General features: G+C 39.3%; 1 protein-coding gene across 8 annotated transcripts in view; it reads left to right on the top strand.

Moving 5' to 3' along the window:
* KNDC1 (kinase non-catalytic C-lobe domain containing 1) overlaps positions 1-22,262 on the top strand; it is a 79,957-nt gene that overhangs the window by 32,497 nt on the left and 25,198 nt on the right. For 6 of the 8 annotated variants that reach the window (XR_013839567.1, XM_079978398.1, XM_079978396.1 and 3 more), the window contains 12 exons: positions 174-1,144; positions 5,067-5,181; positions 6,010-6,081; positions 6,173-6,234; positions 8,956-9,114; positions 9,457-9,534; positions 11,421-11,502; positions 11,667-11,829; positions 13,673-14,571; positions 15,912-16,056; positions 17,683-17,768; positions 21,750-22,108. Coding sequence is in view for 7 of the 8 variants with exons in the window: in XM_079978398.1 (XP_079834524.1) it covers positions 174-1,144; positions 5,067-5,181; positions 6,010-6,081; positions 6,173-6,234; positions 8,956-9,114; positions 9,457-9,534; positions 11,421-11,502; positions 11,667-11,829; positions 13,673-14,571; positions 15,912-16,056; positions 17,683-17,768; positions 21,750-22,108 (3,191 nt within the window). In the remaining variant the exon portion in view is untranslated. The remainder of the gene's footprint in view (positions 1-173; positions 1,145-5,066; positions 5,182-6,009; positions 6,082-6,172; positions 6,235-8,955; positions 9,115-9,456; positions 9,535-11,420; positions 11,503-11,666; positions 11,830-13,672; positions 14,572-15,911; positions 16,057-17,682; positions 17,769-21,749; positions 22,109-22,262) is intronic. The other 2 variants (XM_079978397.1, XM_079978402.1) reach the window with 2 other exon arrangements.

Genomic DNA, 22,262 nt, shown 5'->3' with positions numbered 1-22,262 from the left:
GTTCTCTCTAAAAAGCCAACCAACTTTTGATAGCAGTCTCTTTCCAACTGTAGGGCAGCGTAAGGTGTGCATGTAATATCAGTGGAAGCTGCTTGTAATTTGGATGGGATGAGGAGATGGAGGGGGAGAAAACTGAAAATGTTTTTAATAAGAACATCTGTCTTTGTACCCAGACAGTTGTGATAACTTGTGGAGCGGAAAAGTCTATGAGAGGATTTCACCTTATGAACAGTGCACAGATTACAATTTAAGAGAGCATTCATCTCCAGAGGTGCAAGACTTGGAAGTTGTGAGTGGTGGAAATTCTTCTCACACGTATACCATGAATGACAGAAATGATGATATAAAAGAAATTAAAACCAACTCAGTGCATGAAAATGTTTGCTGTCAGCATGTTTCAACTCAGGTCACAAACTGTAAAGAGAACAGCAATAACAACAACAGCAAGTGTGTGAATCTTGTCTTAGACACAAAGCCATGTACAAGTGAGTTGGAGGAAGATGCATTAAAAAGAAACTGCTCAAGGAAAGTAAAAGGATTTCCAAAGCTACCGTCTGAATCTGAGACAGACCCAAGAACTTTCTTCCCCTTTGTAAGTCACAGCGGACCACTAACAAGGAAACAATATCCATTACAGCCCAGGTCATTATCTCAAGTCAATAATAATGAGACTGCTGCTTTAGAAGGAAACTTAAGTCATTGTGGTGGAAATAATGAACTTGGATTAAAAGCAGCAGATTTCCAGGAACCAAATAATAATTTAGATGAATTTTACAAGAGCCCGGAAGTATCTTATCAAATCCACAAGCCAACCTGCAATGATAAAAAAGCATATATTCTTCCATACACTTGTATGGGTTCTGAAACTTCAAACAACTATGAACCAGACAAATCAAATTCTGACTGCAAGATACTAAAAAACCATAAATCATGGGAATACTGTGGAGAAACTTCCACAAGGTCAAATGAAAGCAGTCTGTTGCATATTAACAGGATGACTACGGGGCTTAGAACATTTAATGAAAATGGATGTAGCTCAAGCCTGCTAAGTTCTCCAGAACAAAATCACAGTGAGATGAAAGACTATTATGTTGAAGAGAAACAATATGAAGGCAGGGAGTCAGAAATGAGAAACAGCAAGCAGGTAGTAGAAACAGAAACTTCTTTTTAAAAATTGTCTTAAATGTGCCATTGAAGGGACATAGTTAATTTTGGGGGATGGAGAGGGTTGTCTTCCTTGGAAACGTCGTAACTCGCTTACATTGTGCGTGCACTATAGTCAGCAGCAATTAGTTGAGCACTTCCATTATTACCAAAGGATTTAATTAGTAAGGATCTGAACTGAGGTGTGTGGTTGGTGAGCCTTTGATGTTTTGACATTTGTATGGTTAACTTTAATTGAATTGAACTAGTACTATAGATTTAAATTGCACTATACTTTTGTCAGAATAAATTAAAGGTAATTACCAGTAGATAGAAATCATCCTGAGTCACTCAATTTGGAGTCAGTTTTGTAAGAAATAAATTCTCTGGTTTCTTTTCTGCAGCTAAGTTGGTGTCGTGTGGCCTTGGCAAGCTACTTATGTAGTGCCTTACCATGCAGTTGAGCAATCTGCCCTCTCCTCCCTGCCACCACTGTGAATTGTCCAAGAAACATTTATGAGAGTGATGCACCAATAGTGGTGAATGGCTCCATCTGAATGACTTGCTTTATAATGACAGCAGCAATGTGGAGGAATTTAAAGCAGTTTAAACATATATTTGCTGTAGTGTCATTAATTTATGTGTGTCATATGATACACTCTCTCTTCTTTGTCATAGCATACATTGAGATATTAAAAATTAGTAGATTCCTAAGTAGGTTCAAAATTCTTTGCTGATTTTGGCTAATATATATGAATTAAATTAGTTTGACTCAATGTGAAGATATTTAGGTTAAAGTCCCCATCTTAGCGATGGAGAAGATTACTTTTCCAGCATATGTTCTCTCTCTCTCTCCCTCACTCTCCCCCCCCCACCTGTGTTTCACTTGCATGAGCTTGAGTAAGGTTTGGTACATAAGAGGTGTGATTCTTTCAGAAAGGAAAACTTGAGCGTTGAGTGCTATGGTTAGCTTTCTTCTCTGCTGGTTAATTTTGCATAAGAAATTGTTCACCGCTAGGAAGAGTCAAATAAACAAAATCTAGAATTTCTAGTAGTATTGCTTTAGAAGCATTTGCAAACTTGTTTTATCTGGCCCCAAATGAAGGTGTGAGACATTTTAGAGACTGCTGCATTGTGGCAAGAGACTACAAGCTTGCATATTAGAACTTGGTATCAGCAATCTTTTGTAACATACAGGCGTCTCTGATTCTTGTCACTAACCCTTTCATCCTGAATAACTGAAATTATATCTATGCAAGGTTGTTGAGATGCAAGGATATTGAGATGCAATAGCAGCGTATTACCATGAAAGAGGATATTTTTGAAATTATATAGAGGTTTATTGGGAAAGGTGAAATAGTAAGCAGTGCTATCCTGTTTTGTTTTAACTGAAATCTATTGCAATCCATGTTTAGCTTCTCTTTATTCTACAGTTTTGGGTGCCATAAGGTACATAGGCATTGCTTTCTGATTTCCCTCACCCACCACCAAATTACATATTACCACTAATTTTTCAAAGGCTTTGCAATACCAATGATCTTTTCCATTGCGGCATGCATTTCCTAGATTGGGGATTCCATTTCTCATAAGTTGCACAAGAATCATTTTGTAACTTTGATCACGCAGCTCCTTTTGCAGCTGACTTCGATTCATGCAGTTCCATGTGAGCTTTCCCCATTCTCTTCAGTGCTGGAGGTGGTGTTTAAAATGTAGTGCTTGTGTGTGTGACATTTTCTTGACCTTAGAGAATATAGAAATCCCCCTTCCTGTGCAGACTTTGGTGTGCTCATTGGAGTCCAGTCCATTGGTTTTGGTCTTCTGTTTTGTCCCATAAATAATGCCTCTCTGCATTTCCTAAGTGGTTAGTATGCCTTCCTTTATGCTATAACCTTGCTTTCTTTATTCTCTGCCAAACATTGCCAAACCTGTTTGCCTGCTGGCTTCAAAACTGTATCTTTAGAATTCTTTTAAATGGCTTTTTCTTTGCAATTCTCAAATAAACACTTTTATCAATTCAAGCGTGACTGGAGCTCCTTTTTCCTCTAACCTACATAATTCCAGCCTTTATATCTCATCTCTTTTCATGCAGTTGCTAGAGTGTTTAGTGTGGGAAGCTATAGCTTGTGTGTGCATTCTTTCTATTGCTTTGTGCCAGTGGCCTTAAACCCTTTAAAGTGACAGAAGTGAAAACCAAGTAAAATTTGCGCATCACCTTAAACTACAGTGGAGCTAAACTGGTATAGAGGTGAAACAAAATTTAAAAATTCCTTCCAGTAGCACCTTAGAGACATGTGCTGATGCATGTTGTTGCTGAAATCATGGTTGCTTTGCTTCTCCCCCACTACAAACGCAATGCTGGGAATTTGGTCACATTACACCATACAATTCGGGCATTTTAGAGCACACATGGCTTCCCCCCCCCAAAAAAAAAAATCCTGGCATTTTAAATTTGTTTAGGGTGGTCTGATTGTAGGTCTGCGATAGGTGAGCTACAGTTTCCCCTCCGAAAAATGACCATGTTCTAAAATGACCTGCATTCTAGATGTACTCATAGAAAGAGTATCTGAAAAAATTACTCTGTGATTTGGTCTTGCAGTAAAATTGTGCTTGATGTTTTTAAACAAAGGAACAAAGCAAATGTGTTTTAAACAAAAGCGACAAGAATTGTTTCATTTAAAAAACAAACCCCTGAAATTCAGTGCTTGGTTTTGATTTATCCCTTTATAACAATTACGTTTTATGCAGCTCACCTATAAAGGGATGGTAGGTCTGAAGTGTTTTGACATCTGCTTTAGTATTATAAGGATGCATAAAAGGCAGATAATTTTAACCTCAGTGGATCAGCAAAGACATGTTTATCCTGTGCTACAATATGAGTTTGCAGTAACATGTAATTCATGTTCAGTAAACTTCTCAGTAACCCCTCTCTGATGTCTTACTGGAGAGTCAAATGCTGCCTTTTGTATAAAGAAAAGAAAAGAAAAGAAAAGAAAAGAAAAGGGAATATTAAAAATTGAGCAGGTCAGGGAAAAGGTAAGGCCTTCTGCTTGGCATGTTGGTTTTATAAATAAAGGTGTTTTTTTTGTCATATGGCAGCAGTTAAAGCTAGAGCTCTTACAGTCTTGACATCTTAAGAATCCAGCAACAGAAAACACCATGTGAGATTGCTGACTTTGTAGTTTGGCTCTCTGTGCTATCAACCTGTTTCTATGAAATATATACGTAATACCAATCTTTTTGTTGGAGCAGTAAGTTAATATCCTGCTAACTTCGCTAGCGATGTTTCTTATATTCTGGGAATAAAAGGCTTGCCACAAAATACTTATCTTTCCATATCATTTTTGCTTGTTTCACAGGAGAGCTCTAAGTAGTGATGAAGCTTTTAAAGTAAGATGTACAAAGCACAGCTGCCAAGGTAGATCAAGTTTTAGAGCAGGCAGGTTAGAGATGACAGATATAGCTGAAGAGGTTCTGACATGTTGCAAAGAATAGACTGGAGTTTTATTAAGGACAAAAATAGCCTATTCTCCTCTTCTGTTGTCTTTTACAAAGTTTAATTTCAATTGAATCTTATTTCGAAAGTTGAGACCTTCTTAACATGCTGCTAGATTTGGAGAGGTTAAACAGGATACATTAGCTAGCATTTGCTAATCAATAGAGGTCCCAGTCATTGTGCAAATGGTCAGACATTTCTCCTACTTTCCCTAAACACTCTAATAGTTGGAAAGCTCTACAGTGGAACCAGTTACATTTTTACGTTTCTCCTGGTTCTTTGTATATATCTATTAATTTCATTTTTGTCTGTGGGGGAAACTTCCCTTCGTATGCCAGTGGAAAAGGAATAAAACTATGATCTTGAATCAGTGAATTTGGCTTCAGAAATGCTTTTTGTCTCTTAACTGTCCTTAATATTTTGTTTTCAGTCTTTTTTTCTGAAACGTCTCTTAACACAGTATGACAAACCACTGAAAGACTATGAGCTCTGGGCTTTATGCCATGAATGCTTGCTTGCTATGGAAACCTATACAATTTATCCAGGTAGGTCTTCCTTAATCTCTTCTTTTTAGACTAATATATTTTATTATCTTGACATTAAGGCCACATCTTTCTGCAAACAGGTGTCTGGGCCCTGGTGAGGAGAAGGTGGATTGGCATTTGGGAGGTACACATTGATCTATGGTTTATAAATTATGGCCAGTGCTATGTGGCATGCCAAGAGGTGGGGGCAGCTGAGGAGAAGGCTATCTTCTGATGGTTGTGATACCACTGGGAGCAATGGCTGTTGGAAAAACCCTGGTGCCTGCTTCTCATCCTTAAGAGTTTATTGAGACAGCCAGCTGGCTCATCATCTGTTGTAAGGATATACACCCCAGTATGTAGGGTATCCCATCCCACCTGAACTTGAGAAGTAGAGATCTTCATGTGGAAATTTGTTTCTACTCATGGGTCTCTTTGTTAGGGAGGAAGTCAAAATAGGCAGATTTTGTTCTACAAGGGAAGATGGGGCAAGTCAGTGTCTTGGAGAGCATTCATTTTTTGGGAAAGGAGGTTTGTTTGTTTTTAACAAACTTTCTTCCATTATGATGTCAGAATATTATGTACTGCCTTATGATATTACAAAGTCCTTGCTATAAATTAAGACTCTTTTTCATCTTTTGTGATACTGCAGGGCCCACAATGTTTAGATGTACTTAATTTCTGCTTTATTTTGTTTTGCTTTTGTCTGAACAATCCCTGTAGCACAAATCTCTGAATGACTCAAGTATAATTTATTTTAGAATATATACAGTCCAACAAATGAGTTTATGAAAGCAAGACTTTGTTGTTTTCCCAGCAGTTCTAATATTTAAAATACCTGTTTTTCAGCATACTTGTGTTTAGACTCTGTCTTGATTAACAGTGACGGAAGTGTTCAGTTTGTTCCACCTGAAAGTGAAGGTAATTTAGCATGCTGCTAATTTTATGAATTTCTATTTATTTTTGTCACCAAGATTAAAATAGATTATTATTTTTTTTTTTAATACTTTAGGCTCATATGATATGTTTTATTTGGCTCCTGAGACAGAGGAAGAAGATTATGTTACTGAAAAGGTATGGTGACATGTTACAAATATGGCTGTTTCCTTAAAAAGTTAAATAGAAGAACATCTTTAAAGAAAATAATGGGCACATTTTCTGGTTTACATACATGTTTGTGGTGCCAAGATAGCTCCATCTTATACTATATTTACACAGTAGTTTCCCATGGCACCTTAGAGTACTATCTTATGCTTTAAAAAAAAATTAGGCAAACCTTTTTGCTTAGGTAAAGGTAAAGGTACCCCTGCCCGTATGGGCCAGTCTTGACAGACTCTAGGGTTGTGCGCTCATCTCACTCTATAGGCCGGGAGCCAGCGCTGTCCGCAGACACTTCCGGGTCACGTGGCCAGCGTGACAAGCTGCATCTGGCGAGCCAGTGCAGCACACGGAACGCTGTTCACCTTCCTGCTGGTAAGCGGTCCCTATTTATCTACTTGCACCCGGGGGTGCTTTTGAACTGCTAGGTTATTATCTTATGCTTTAAAAAAAAATTAGGCAAACCTTTTTGCTTAGCCAATACTTTAGTCACTAGAATATTTAATGCAACTAAAAAGGTATTTAAGAGTCTTCCCCTCCCCTTTTCTTAAGTATCAAAACAGACTTGACATTATTCCCACAATTACTAATATTTTTTAAAAGTAATTAGTTGCTGCAAGGGCCTTACAATCTGGATTAGAATCTCTCTCTGTGTGTATGTGTGTGTAAGGGGCAGTTTAACCTTTTGTTCCATTATGGTCCTAATTTGGATTGGGGATTCTTGCTGCTCCTGTTTTACTCTTTCAAAAAAAATATTAATTATAATAATGCCACATCTGCTTTCTAGCTTCTAGTTCAAGCAGTACAGGTTTGGCTGTGACATTAGACTTCATTTATTGTAGCTTGAGGCAAACTCAAAACTGAAAGTGAAAGCTGTGGCACTGTACTCGAGATTTGTAAACAATAGTGCAAAATAAAGTTTTTACATTTTAAGAATATTTCAAATTAACCTCATTTTGTGGATGTTTTCAAAAAACGCCAAGTGGTAGCACAATATGTTGTTCTGGTTAATTTTAGAGTGATTGCGTTTGGAGAATATAAAGACCAAACTAGGCTTAATGTTTGTTATGTAGTGTGGTGTTTCTCAATTCATTTTTGTTAATAGTCAGCGTCTAGCGCAGGGGTCAGCAAACATTTTCAGCAGGTGGCTGGTCCATTGTCCCTCAGACCTTGTGGGGAGCCAGACTAAATTTTTTTTTTTGGGGGGGGGGGAAATGAACGAATTCCTATGCCCCACAAATAACCCAGAGATGCATTTTAAATAAAAGGACAAATTCTACTCATGTGAAAACATGTGGATTCCCGGACCGTCTGTGGGCTGGATTGAGAAGGCGATTGGGCCGGATCCAGCCCCTGGGCCTTAGTTTGCCTACCCATGTTCTAGCCAGAGGAGCTGCACTGAGACCATGGCATGGGTGGTGGTGGTGGGTTTTTTTTAACCCTTTGAGCTTGTTGTCACTCTAATGGGAATCAGACCTCCATTGCCAATAGCTGGCTGGAGGGTGCCTGAAACCAAAGTGGGGCAAAGGGTTAATTTCCCTCCCCTTACACTATGGTTCTGATTTGGGTCCCTTGCCCCCAGTGCCTGCTATTTGTTTAATCAAGGCTCTGCAGCCACAAACTATGAGACAAAATGTGAAGTTTAGTTTGGCCCCAAAAGAATGGGCGGAATGGGCTTCTTCTGTTCTTCTATCTTAACGGCGGTTAAGCATTAATGGAACATTTTCCTGTGCTGATCAGATGTTTTATGTGCAATATATATGCATTTGTTGCGCATACGCTTCTCATCTCAAGTTAGCGCTTTGAGTACAATATCTCCTACACCCAAATATGAAATACTGTATACAGTGGTACCTTGGGTTACAAACACTTCAGGTTACAGACTCCACTAACCTGGAAGTAGTACCTTGGGTTAATAGCTTTACCTCAGGATGAGAACAGAAATTGCACGCTGGCGGTGCAGCAGCAGCGGGAGGCCCCATTAGCTAAAGTGGTGCTTCAGGTTAAGAACAGTTTCAGGTTAAGAACGGACCTCTGGAATGAATTAAGTATGTAACCAGAGGTACCACTGTATATTTGAAAACAATGTACGATGCATTGACAGGGAGCAATCATTGCTGCTGCAGATTGCTGTCTGCACTATCGTTGTGTGAACATCGCAATGAAAAAGCTTCCCTTTTCTTTTCCCTCTCCCCATATCCAGCTATGCTATTTTACAAACCTTTTTCTTTCTATTTAATTTTGTAAGCTTTAATTCTTTTTGGAGGCTTTGTGTTATTCTGCTATGCTATGTCTGTTCTACACAGCACATCTAGTCAGATTTTAGATGCCTCCAAAGTGCTTTCTCCCTCCAGGTTGCTTTTGTGTTACTTTCAGAACTGACGATTCAGTGGTACTAACTCAGTGGTGACCAACGTGTGCTTGTGGCATGCTTTCGGTGACCATGAAGGAAGGTGCATAGTTATGCTATGCTGTGCCCTGACCTCAGGTATGCCTGGGGTTGGCTCAGTTGCCTGTGCTGATGCCGGCAGGTATGTCAGCACAGCTATTTGTAGACTGTGCTTTTAGTGAATACCCATCCTTGCGCCGGAGACCTGAAATTGGCTGCTTTAAGTATATGTATTTAAGAGCCGGGTTCAATCTGAGTGGGAGTCGTCCAGTGACTTGGTTGCCTATTCACGGTGCCATTTCCCACAGGTCTGTATTTACTGTATTGCTGCAATTTTGTGGAGAGCTGCAAAATATAATTTCCCACCTGATCACAAAATAGTGTTGCCAAGGAAACTGAAGAATTTTCTTCTGGATATGGCTAGACGAAAGTCAGAAGACAGGCCTTCTCTGGCAGATGCAATTAAGGTGATTTAAATTAAGCAATTTCTTTTTTTCAAAAATTGTAACAATGTATTTTATTCCTGCAAATTATTCTGGTACTGAAGATAAATTTCTTTTTTCTTTTTTTTTGGTAACAACTCTAAGTTAAAGAGTTGATAACTGTACTCGGTTTCATTCCTCACTGGCTCCATTGAGAACCAAGGTGTAGCGTTTTGTTGTTGTTTAAAAACAATATTGAAATATAGCAACTTCAGATTAGTTGTGATAAAATAATACTCCTAAATTTAAAATTATTTGCAAAATTATTTCTAATTTTTGCGCCTATCCTCTGTCTAATACTAAACACTTCAAAATGCTGTTTTCTAGACATGTGAGAGCTATCTTCTTGAACAAAGAATAAGCAGCAAGAAGGTTCTGGCATGTTTAACCAGATCTGCCTTTCAGGTATGAGTGTTTACCTTCATGTGTTCAGAAATAAATAAATAAATAAATAAATAAATAAATAAATAAATAAATAAATAAATAAATAAATAAATGAGAATTTCCACACAGCTTTTTAGAACTAGTTTTGGCTCCATGAAACTCTTCTGTCACCTCCCATTTCTGTACTCTGCAACTAGCTTTAAATATCAATTATCCAATGCCTTGGTTAAATAAAATTAACATAACAGATCAATGTAATTAAGATTTCTTTTTAACTCCATATGTAAATGTGTAAACCTTCTCTCATGTTTATGTAAACTGATCCTGAATCCTAACAACCACATCTACAGTGACAACACTCCATAGAAGCACTAACGTTGGCTGTTCAAAAACCATTAAAGATGTGCCATATCTCAAATATCTTGGAGCACATCTCCTCCATTGTCCACGGAACTCTTGCTTAATGAAAGACAAGTTAAGATTTCTGTCAGCATTCTACATTTTGCTGCAATATCTGGGGCTGCTTTACATGTGTTACAGAATCCTGCCTGCTTTATATACTGGGAGTAGCTCTTCTGCAAACTGGCCTACCTCCCAACTGGAAAAGTTTCATCAGCTAGTAATTTTCAAACCAGTGCTGTTGGGGCATGACTTGAAATCTTTATGTTGGCTGTCCCTCCACTATTATTTCCACTGCTCCCACATCAACATGGAATGCTGTCATATTTTAAAATTTTCTCTGTTTTGTGTTGTGTTTCTATACAAAGAATAGAATCTAATCAAAACAAACTCAACTCTGTATATAATGAATGTAGAATATGCACTGAATGTCCCAAGGCAATTGGTATCGCGACTCAAAATAATATAATATTATAATAATACCAATACAGAATTGTGTTTGTTTTGATGTGTTTCTAAAACAAGCCTGGATGAGAATAGCTTATGTCCTCTGAGTAGCTCTTGCACTGCATTCCTTCCAAGCTCTTTCTACTGTCTAGTCTTTCCTGGCCTTGTATTATGCTGGAATCTATACTGTACTTTTTGGAAGCTGACAGTTTAAACTGTATGAGTCAAACTGTATGAGGTCAGCGTTGGCTTCTAGTGTTCAAGCTCCATTAATTAAAAACCCAGGAGCCACATAATCCTATGCTTGGCTCAAATAAGGGTATTTTTTAGAGCAGAAAGAGAGTTTCGTATACCAGGCTAGTGGCTCTCCTGATTAAATAACTTGTTCTACAAAAATGGCAAGAATGTGTGAGAAAGAGGTGCCTGGAAAGACAGCACCCTCCCTCTTTGCTTTTCTTGCTTGTTGCTATGGCAGCAGAATTGGAGCATGCTGGAATATGACCAAGAGATGCTTAGCCTTTTATATGATAAGTACCCTCAGTGGTTTTAGGGTAGCCTTGGACTTTGACAACGGCCATTTTGTCTGCCAGTTGACTCAAATGACCAAGAAGTGTACTAGTGACCTACAATTGCTTATTCGACTTCTCCCCAACCTCCCAGTGCATTTGGGAAATTAAATGCCACATTCCACACGTCCTTTTATTTCTGGTGCATTTGTTTTTGGGAGTGGGGGGGATTCAAACCTGGTGATACATTCCTTCCAGGGAATATGTGCAGAAAATGTAGCTATTATTAATCCAGAGCAAGTTTCAACAATATTTCACAATAGGAAGGAACAATTATGGCTGGTCTAGAAATATAAATGACATTGGGCTCAAGGACTTCGCTCTATGCTTTTATTCTTTTAACTCCTTTGAAATTGGAAGTATTAAGTGTGTTGAGCCCTCAGGAAAGAGCAGAAGAAAGCTTGAGCAAATAAATGTTTGTCTTTATCACTGTGTGCTTTAAAAGACAATTTATAATGCATTTGTGTTTTTTGTTTTTTACTCTTTGGCTGTTAGGCTTTCAAAGAAGCGGATTCTTTTAATGATAGCATGCCTTTTGATTTACAAAGTGAGAGAAGTTCAGTAGATGAAAACTTAGGTGAGTACACCTGTAGGCATTCCTGCATTTTTATTTTGGGAAGACGCCATTAGGTAATGTGTCCAGTCACGTTGGAAATATTTTTCTTATGTAAGCAATTGTATATCCTGCCTTTATGCTAAATGCATACTTTTGTCTTTGTCTTCACCTTGTTGCATATTCAGGATTTTTACCTATGAGCAATGAAAGCAAACTGATAGCAGTGAAAGGACCAGTCCCCTGCCAGCCTTCTTTGAACAGAGAAAGTACCATATTGCCAAGTGCTTTCACTTCTACAGCAACCCATTTCAAGCCTATTATTCTACATCAAAACATTGATATTAAAAAGTAAGTGAGTTGCTATAATGTCCAGAAAGTAATATGCTGTATTTGATGCAATGCAAAATGAGATTTTAGTATTGTTTTAATATTCTTCCTTCTTTTTGACTGAGATTAAGCCATTTTGGCTTGGTTTGGTGTTCTGAACATCATTTTTCAGCAAGGCGCCACGTAGATTTCCTGCTCTTTCTAGTATATTAAGAGCATAAGGATTTCTAGATCAGACCAAGAATCATCCAGATTGCCCACGGAGGCAAGTCAGATGTCCATCCTTGGCATTTGCAATAGCTATGGTACCGTCATATGGAATTTCCATTTTGCTAACGTGTGTTTGAGGCTATACTTAGTCAGAAGAGGAACTTCCTTTCATTTTAATGCCATAAATTGAAACAGTGCCTTATTTATAAGAAAAATACCACACCAGTAGTTTTGATATCAGATGCAAAGCGCAGGAAAATTAGGGTGCTAGACCTTTAAATATCCCAGTATTAAATGCTCACAATGCGATCCCCATGCTTCTACCCCCTCTCAGTGAAAAGACCACAAACTTAAGTAAGTTTAATTATTTTACTTACAGCAATCATAGGTCACTCATGCATCAGTAAGTGCTGCAGCAGAAACAACACAAGTAAAAACTTACTGAGTACAAAAATACAAAATATGGTTTTCAAAATAGGTTTCTGGAGCTTGGGAATTCCAGCCTCATGCCTTTGGTCAGTTACATGGTTCAAGCAGGAGGGGTGTGGAAACAGGAAACAACCGTTATTCCTCCCTCCCTGAAGATGAGGGAGCATGACCTAGCTGAGTCTTCTCTAGCAATTTACAGTATTGTGGTCCTTAACCACTCCATTTACTAACTACCATAGACATGCCTTGTTAGGTTTGACTGCAAGATCTCCCACAGGTATAATTTTAAGAATTATCTGCAGTAGAATTATTTCTCCCACCCTTCCCCCAGTACTCTTATAGTGGGTCATTCCTACTACAAAAGAAAAACCTCCTTTCATTGTTTTGGCTGTTTCTAACTCTTCAGACTCAAACACTGATTTTTATTTTGCTTAATGTATGAGAAGTAATGTACCTTGTTGATATCACCTTGAAACAATTTTCTGTTACACCCGTATTAAAAAGGAAAGTAGCATTTCATCTTAACTGCCATGCCTAATAGCTATTGATGCACCTATTAAGAGTCATTGAGGCTGGTATCCATCATTACATTTTGGTAATTAATTGTAAGATTATTCATTCTGTGAGAGAAAAAAATATTTTATATGTTCTAAACCTACTACCAATAAAATTAATTGAATTAGCTTGATTGTTATATTGGGAGAGAAACATTGCTCCATGCAATTTAAAATTCTACAAACCTCTATTATGTCTTTTCTTAGCCATATATAGGGCAAATAACAACAAAGTTGAAACAGGAACTAGGGAGGGGATTCAGAGTATATACATTCAGAGTTGTCACTGAAACACAGAAACAGTTAGTGGTACCTCTGGTTGCAACGGGATCCGTTCTGGAGGCCCGTTCGCAATATGAAAAGAATGCAACCCACAGCGGCATGTCTGCGCACACGCGGGTTGTGATTCGCCACTTCTGCGCATGCGCATGACATCATTTTGCACTTCTGCGCATGTGCGAGAGGCAAAACCCAGAAGTAGCCCTTTCTGGTACTTCCGGGTCACCACGGGACGTAAACTGAAAGCACGTAACATGAAGTGGACATAACATGAGGTATGACTGTATTAAGAAGACTTCGGTGTGGGAGGTAAGAGTACAGCAGATTGTGGATGGGTCAATGTGATGTGTCAAATTCCTGCAACTGTTTTGCATAAAATATCTTGTTTTCAGAGGTACTGCTGCATCCTCAGTGATACAATGTGGAATGACTATGGAAAGTGGTGTGCCTGTGGATTTTAAAAATTCAATACGTTTAAAGATTGATTCTGAAAGCAAGATGGATGAGGACTCTGATTTGCCAGCAGTCTGCGTTACTACATCTGGTATTCTGGAGCAGGATAAACAAGGATTGGAAGCATCACTTCCGACTGGTGCGGAGGAGCCAAAAACAAACAGTGCTAGCTCAGGCATGGCAAAATTACCCTTATTCTCTGAAAACTCATGTCCTTCTCAAGGGAAGTGTCTTTCCTCAAGTGATCCTAACTGCACTGTGTCTTCTAGCATGGCTTTTATAAACAATTTCCTTTTGAAGCAGGACCCAGTCACAAGGGTGTTAACCCTCGTACCAGTCCAGATTGCGATATCAGAGCAAATACCAAATAAGCCTCTTCATTCAAAAACAGCTTACAGTTGTTGTCCCAGTTTACATGTCCTCCTTTCGGATTCTATAGTGAACTATGATGTTGACAAAGCGTTGCAAAGCACTTCACCCACGAACCAGCTGAGGAATTGCAAGACTAGTAACGTACGGCATGAATGTCTGGACATGAAGATTAATAGTTTACCCCCAACTACAGTTAATAGAGAGTCTCAAACCAGGTATCCTGAAAAGAATCTGTCCCTAACGTTTTGTGAGGAATGCAATACAGATGCAAGGAATAATGACCCTTTATCAAATCACTCGTCGCTTGCCTCTGGGGAATCAAGTCCTCCTTGTTCACTGAACCTGGAAACCTCTCTCCATAATAATGGGATAAATGAAAATTTCTTGAAGAAAGTGGTGCATCTTATCCAAGAAGAGTTTGCATCTGGTAGTCATCTGATGAATACAGTTGAAGCTCTGGCCATAGGTAGGCATTTAATACTTGGAATCACATCATAAATGCAAAAATATATTCTAGACCATGCTCAAATAGAGATTCTGGTGGCTTTGTGCAAGGCATGGTCTTGATGGTTATTTTTAATTAAAGTTGGCATGTGCAGATCCCAAGAGTTCTGTGCCATTGAAAGTGGTTTTTGTTTTTAACATGACCTGAGTAGTTCCAGTGGTTCTGATTTCTTCCTTCATCTGATTTCATCTGTGTAAAGGGGAAAGCCTATTCTAGATAAGAATATCTGTTTTTGAAGCTCTTGTTTTATTTATATACATTTGTATCCTGCCCTTCCTTCAAGGAACGTATGATGATGATGATGATGATGATGATGATGATATTTATACCCTGCCCATCTGGCTGGGTTTCCCCAGCCACTCTGGGCAGCTTCCAACAAAAGATTAAAAATAAATTAAAACAGCAGTCACTAAAACCTTCAGATGTCTTCTAAACATCAGATAGTTGTTTGATGGGAGGGCATTCCACAGGGTGGGCGCCACTACCGAGAAGGCCCTCTGCCTGGTTCCCTGTAACTTCGCTTCTTGCAGTGAGGCAACTGCCAGAAGGCCCTTGGAGCTGGACCTCAGTAGAGACGCTCCTTCAGGTATACTGATGGGGGTGGAGACGCTCCTTCAGGTATACTGGGCCGAGGCCATTTAGGGCTTTAAAGGTCAGCACCAACACTTTGAATTTTGCTCAGAAACATACTGGGAGCCAATGTAGGTCTTTCAATACAGGTGTTACGTGATTTTATCATCCCAACAACCTTGTAAGGTAGGTTAGGCTGAGACATGGTAAGCGGTCCCAGGGTCACTTACCATGAGATGGGTCTTTGAGCTTGTTCCCTCCTTAAAATATATTCACAAAATGTTACAGGCATGCAGGAGAGAATAGGTCACATAATCAGTAATGTAGCCAGTCGGTTGCTGCGATAATTGGTGCAGCCATTCATATGTGATACTTCACACTGCAATAGGCATACTAATTTGGGTGAACTATATTTTCCCAGTGACAGATTGTTTACTTAGCCCTATACCTTAATTAGTTGGGGTATTGTTCCCCCATATTTCATTTTAAATCAAAATTCAAGTGCTCTGGACATTCCCTTGATCAAAGGAACAATAACATGTTATTTATTCAATTTCTTATCTTCTCTTCACCATGAGTCCTAGGGTGGGTTGCAACCATTTAAAAATACAATACTAAAATCAGTTAAAACTCGCCCAACAAAGCTTCACAAAACATTGATAACCACATAAGAGATTTGCTGTCTTCCCCTTCCCGATTTAATTCACATTTTTTAAAATGTCTTGAACCAGGTAAATATATTTACAGCTTAAAGGATCTCAAATATAAAACTTTCTGTAATGCAATCTCTGAAAAATTTTGTGACCTTCTCTGGGAAGAAAAACTACTAGCAAAACTGTATGATGCAGCAAATGGTAAAACTGTTATATTTGCAAGGTAAGTGACTCTTCTGCTATATGTCAGAATATGTGTTGGCGTTTGTTCTCTGGTGTGAGTTCTGAATGAGGCACTGGAACTCTCTAGAACTTCTTCATTGATCTAATGGTTGAGGAAACTGAGTATGTTTAGCCTGGGACAGAGGAAACTGAGAGGAGATGTCACAAGGAGGCTGGACCAAGCTTGGTTTCTCCTGCTCTGAAGGGTAGGACTTGAACCAATGGACTGAAGTTTCAAGAAAGGCGATTCCAATTAATCAAGAAGAACTTTCTGTCTGACAGTGGAACAGACTGCTTCAGGGGGTGGTGGGTGGGCTCTTCTTTCTTGGAGGTTTTTAAGCAAATGTTGGCTGGCCATCTGTCATGGATGATGTAGTTGACATTCTTACATTTCAGGGGGTTGGAACTAGATGACTCTCGCAGCGCCTTTCAACTCTACAGTTCTGTGATTCTATGAACTCCCTTGCCTTTTGACATTGACTCCTAAACTCCCATTCCTGGGTTGGATCATGACGTTTCATCTAATTATTAAGTCAGGGAAACTTAACCAAGTGGGAAATGTATTTTTAAAAAGGAAAGGATTTTAGCATTTAAGAATTATGCAGGAGCTTGAATTGGCTGGTATATCTGTATTGGACATAAACATGACTGTGCTGATGTAAAAATGAATAAACCCATGAGAAGCTATAAACCACTCAGAAGTTGTGACTGCAAGCTGCCGTACAATCAAGATGGAATCCCTCGTTCACACTATGCAGTTTGTTCTCTAGAGCCTGGTTATAATGTATCTAACTTTAAAACTTCATTAAGAGTATAATGAAGATATTTGGCTTCTTAATTTTGGTGTTGAGTGTGAAAAGAAAAAGAAGACGACTCAAAACATATGGTTGGCATTTCATAACAGTTTATATCATGAATGCTTCTAGTTTTGCTTAATGTTTCTCATGACTAATGTGATACATAGGAGACTTTAATGAAGACCGATAATATACTGGTGTCTATTCCCTGTTGGCAATGTTTCGGAAAATGGCTTTTTGTATAAAAGAGAGAAATGTGTGTGTGTTGGGGTGGTGTTAATACAGTTTCTAAAAGAAGTATTTTCACATTTTTATCAGGTATTACTGTGTTCAGAACATCTTTTATAGACATAACTGAAAATGTGTTGTGGATTGACTATTGAGAAGAAAGCTAGGAATGTCTCTGGAATTTATATTGCATGCTTCTTTGGGCGAAAGAAAGAACAACAGAGGAAATTTCACAACTACTGTACCTTGTCCAATGCCATTGTATACTAGTGGAGTGGTTTTCAAACCTTCTGTTTTAGGGAAACACTGCACATTGACATGTCTGCCAGACTTTTGTTTAATTTTTGTTTTTATCATTATGGTACATTGCAGAAGACTCTGTGGCCTGGTCCAAAACACTTCACGTGGAGTGCTAGTTTAGGTCTCCTAGGTCTTGTTTCCTTTACTTTTGTTCTGTGCTGCATAACAAGAAAAGCTGAATGAAATTGTTTTTGAAGTTTCAGGCACATTGAACCTCATATTTGAGCTTTTCTCCCTAACAAATCTTTCCTGCATGTCTCTGTGTAATCAACTATCTCACCACCCCGTCTCTATATTTACAGCATGAATGAAACAAAATACTGTGGCAACACATTTCAGAGCCAAAATAAACCTAAGAATCTTGGGGACTCCAGTGAAGAAACAAATGGTAAGGAAAGACCACAGCTTGTGATGATGGTCACAGCTTGTGATGATGATAATGAGACCAGAAAGTGTTAGAAGATATTAATTCAGTTGCTGAAGATATTAATTCAATTGCCAGTGGGATAGCCATGTTGGCTCCTTGCAGCAAAAAAGCAACGAAGCATCTTGTGGCATGTTAAAGACTAACAAATGTATTATGGCATAAGCTTCGGTGGATTACACTCCACTCCATCAGATCCATACGTACCCCGAATTACAAGTATACATATACACATGGATGGCAGGGGGTGGGGAAATTGTAAGTAGTGAGGTCAGAGGGAAATGATATACAGAAAAGTGCAGAGCGGTAATTGCCTAATTCACAGTGATAATTCACAAAACAGTTGTTGATATCACATATTGTTGAACCAATTAACATATATAATATGCTAAAAAGAGTTTGTCTAGGTTCAGTTCACAAATGACCACATTTGAACCTCTTGATATATTCTAATTAAGCAGTTTTATGTTGCAGACTTCTTTGAAGTTGTTTTGTTCCAAGATGCTCACTGTCAGAGTGTCCATGGTGGTTAAAATGCTGCCTGCTCCATCCAGCTTTTTAATGTTGTGGTCTATGATGTCAGATTTATGTGACCTGTTTGTCTTATATAGAAAGGCAGTGTTGACAGATGATGGCACAGATCACATTGGAAGGTGCACAGGAGAATTAACTCTTTCTAATAACTGTCCCTTCCACTCATAGAGTGTCAGTGTTGGGGACCCTATCTGTAGCAAAGCATTTATGTGTTTTCCACAAGGACAGGGTCATCCCCTCCTTTCTACCCAAAGTTCTGTTGAGATTCCATGTTCAGCTAGAGTTGGTTTCGCCTACGTTTTGTCCCAACCCTGCTCACCCATTGGAAAAGGCCTGGGACGCATTAGATGTGAGGTGTGCACCCAAGGATACCTCACATCTAAGGAGAGCCAGTGTGGTGTAGTGGTTAAGAGCAGTAGTCTCGTAATCTGGGGAACCGGGTTCGCGTCCCCACTCCTCCACATGCAGCTGCTGGGTGACCTTCGGCTAGTCACACTTCTTTGAAGTCTCTCAGCCCCATTCACCTCACAGAGTGTTTGTTGTGGGGGAGGAAGGGAAGGAGAATGTTAGCCGCTTTGAGACTCCTTAAAGGGAGTGAAAGGCAGGATATCAAATCCAAACTCCTCCTCTTCTTCTTCTTCAAGGACTAAAGCGTGTAGACTAACGTGTAGGATTCCTTATTTATTTCCTTTCACCTCACTTCCTTGGGCAAAATGGTTAGCTCCTCCACCTTATCTAGGTGGCTTAAAGCTTGTATTGTGGTGGAATATGGAGCTTTGAAGCTTCTCCAACCATCTTCTATTACAGCTCATCCTACTAGAGTGGCAGCCACTTTGGCAGCTTTCTTTGCTAACACCCCTTTGATTGATATCTGTTGGGCAGCCAGTTGGCTGTCCCTAGCTACATTCACAAGGGGAAGTCATAAGATGGAGCTTATGCCTCAGCAGAGGCTGCTTTTGGCTGTATGGTCTTGCACCAAGTCCTTCTGCCTTACTACTCTCCATTGCAACTGGGATCCACCCTAATTAGGTTTGCTGTGTGGTACATCCCAACCCAATAATTCGGTAACACCAACACCCTCCTGAAATAGTACAGTTGGTACTTACCTGAACAGTAGATTTAGGAGGGTTCACTGGCCTATTAGGACTTCGTCCTAGTGGGGTCTGCAATGGTCTATAAGTTTGTGTTGGACTGTTCACAAGTCCCCCACACCACCCTTACTGGGACGCGAGTTTTCTGTTATTTTACTTACCCTTATTGTGTTGACTCCATTGACTGTTGATCTTGGAGGGTCTGTAAAACTGATCGGCAGCTAATCACTTCCTGGAAGAGTTTTTTTTTCCTGCTTCATCATCAAGGCATATCCTAAGACCAACCTGATAGCCCAATGACTCCTCCGAAATCTACCATCCAGATTAGTACCAACTGTACTTTCTTAATGAGAGCTAAAAATAGGGGACTGTAGAAGAATGGTATTGGAAAGTTGTGTCTCGCCTTCTTTTATAGCCCCAATTTGTTGATAGTGATGACGGCAGCTCCTTTGTCAGCATCTTTAATTATGATGTCAGTATTGTTTCTGAGGCTGTGGGTGACACCACACCCTGCATGGGAGAGATTGTGTGGTAAATCATGCTCTTAGCTGATTACCTCAATTTGGGCACAGTGACAGAAGTACTCCATATAAAAACCTAACTGTGCGTGAGGTTGTGGGGTCTATGCAGAATTCTTGTTTCTGTGCTATTTTTGGGTACACTGTCCAGTTGTGTTCAGGGAAGATAGTAGCTGAGTGCTCGTGCACTGGGCAGTGCCATGGCAGAAATGTTCCTTGAATCATAACAGTAGGATTCCCACCCCAGATCCCACCTCAGTTTGCATTTTCCAAATGTTCATAGTTTCTACTTTTGGTTCAAAATGCAGCTTAAAAAACAACAACTAATAATGCTTTTTTAAAGCAAAATTTGTTTAGAAATGCAGATTTTTGAAAAAAAAAATACTTATTTGAAAGATGAATTTTCATGCTGATTTTTTAAATTTTTAATATAGAAATAGGTCAGGAGACCCACATGTGAAGATGCAGCAAAGATTTACTCCCTTTTACTCACTGCTATTCCAAAGCAGTTGTGATGCCATACTAATCCATATTCTCAATCAAAAATGTGTATTGGAAACCGCATTTCACCTCTAAGATTGCATTCGAAAGGCTGGACAATATATCCATCCTGTAATCATTCTGGTTGAGTAGCATACTTTGTTTACATTTCTTTCTTTTAAGCATTTGTGCACTGCCCCTTCATTACTTAAGCTGACTTTCAACAAAAAATAATCAGTTAAAATGAAAATATCATGAATACTCGTTGATTGTAATATTTCTATATCATCTACAGCAGGAGGAACATAAGGCCACACTGCTACTGTAAATGCCCATAGGCTTACTGGGAGAGGAGTTTTGCATCCTCCTCAAAAAGCTAAGAAAGTAGGGCAGTGTTAAACTGCAATGGGATAAATCATTTTTTTAACCTTTGTACAGTTCAGTCAAGGCCCTACATGGTGTCCTCGCATGCAGTGTAGGCATGTGCAATAGAGCCCCACCTTGCAGAAAATTTGCAGTGGTTGTGCTTCTGTGTGAGGAGGGCATGTGGGTTCCTGGCCATGAAGAAATTTTAAGGTTTCTGCTGTGAGATGTAATCCACTGAGAGCAGTCAAGTACAACATTCCTTGTTTTGCTATAGTGGACATGCAAAGGAATGTTTGGTCCAGCCAGTCGAAACTTCCTGTTCCTCCTGACCTGGAGCATCCTTCCTTGCGTGTGGGTTTGCGTGACCTTTCCAGACCTGATAAAAGGACAAGGCATGCTGCCACTCTCTCTTTTCCATCTTCTTTTCATCCTGTGAACTTCCTGGAATGAACTGCTGGCTGCCAGCCAAGCAGTCCCCCAGGTCATCTTCCTTATGGGATAAACCTTCAAGTTTGTGACTTGAAGCCTTAAACCTGCCTTCAGGGATCACACTGTGCTCTGCCCGATTGTGAGTAAACTTTCTTTTTATTGCTTATGAATAAGACTGTGTTGTCTTTATTCTTTTAGGAGGGATTCAAGTGGTCTTACCAGGAAAACATTAGAACACATTTCAATCTGGACGAGCCAGATTGAATTGCGTATTGTCTTAAGAAACTCACATGACTTTGCAACTATTTTTCTGCTGTGAAAAGGAGAATGCACTCTGCTAAGTAAAGAAACTTGCTAATGCAAGTTAGGAATGATATTAATAAACAACATATTCTCTCCTGTCCCCCTGAACATTCCCACAGCTGCTACACATAATGTGTGTGTGTGTGTTTTGTATGCCAATTGGCTTGTGACCGTTGCCAGTGTGATGAAAGAAATGTGATGAACATGTTTTCACACAACTGCAGTTTCTATTGCCGGCATAGATGCAGATGACCTCCCACAAGATAATTCTGAAAAGGAAGCTGAATCACAGGAAATTGCAGATGGAATACAAAAGAATGGTGGAGAAAATTTGCAAGCCAATGAATGTTACCTCCGTGCAGACTTGCCAGCAGAGAACCAAGAACAAGAGCAGGATCTGTTAAAGTTGGAGGAAAATGTTTGCACCAAAGCTCCCTGCTTATCTGAACTGTGTGGATTTTGTCCTGGTTGGAGCACTGCATTCTATGGTTCGGAATGTTTTAGTTTGGAAGTACATCACTACCTAAGAAAACTTGGAAAGCGGAAGGTTAATGACGCACAAGACATAGATGCGAAAAAAGCGGTAGGTATCCTGATTTTTAAGAATGGATGAAAAATCAGGGACACTTTTTTTGTTGTTTTAAGGTGTAATATAGAGCATGAAAAGCAGGCTTCCAGAGGTAAACTAGTGCATTACTTATGCTTTCTACAAGGTGCATTCACATGGGTGATTTAAA

The sequence above is a fragment of the Podarcis cretensis genome (assembly GCF_951804945.1).
Source record: "Podarcis cretensis genome assembly, chromosome: 5".
NCBI lineage: Eukaryota > Metazoa > Chordata > Lepidosauria > Squamata > Lacertidae > Podarcis > Podarcis cretensis.
Note: the sequence above shows the minus strand (reverse complement) of the source record. Positions and strands in the feature narration are given on the sequence as shown.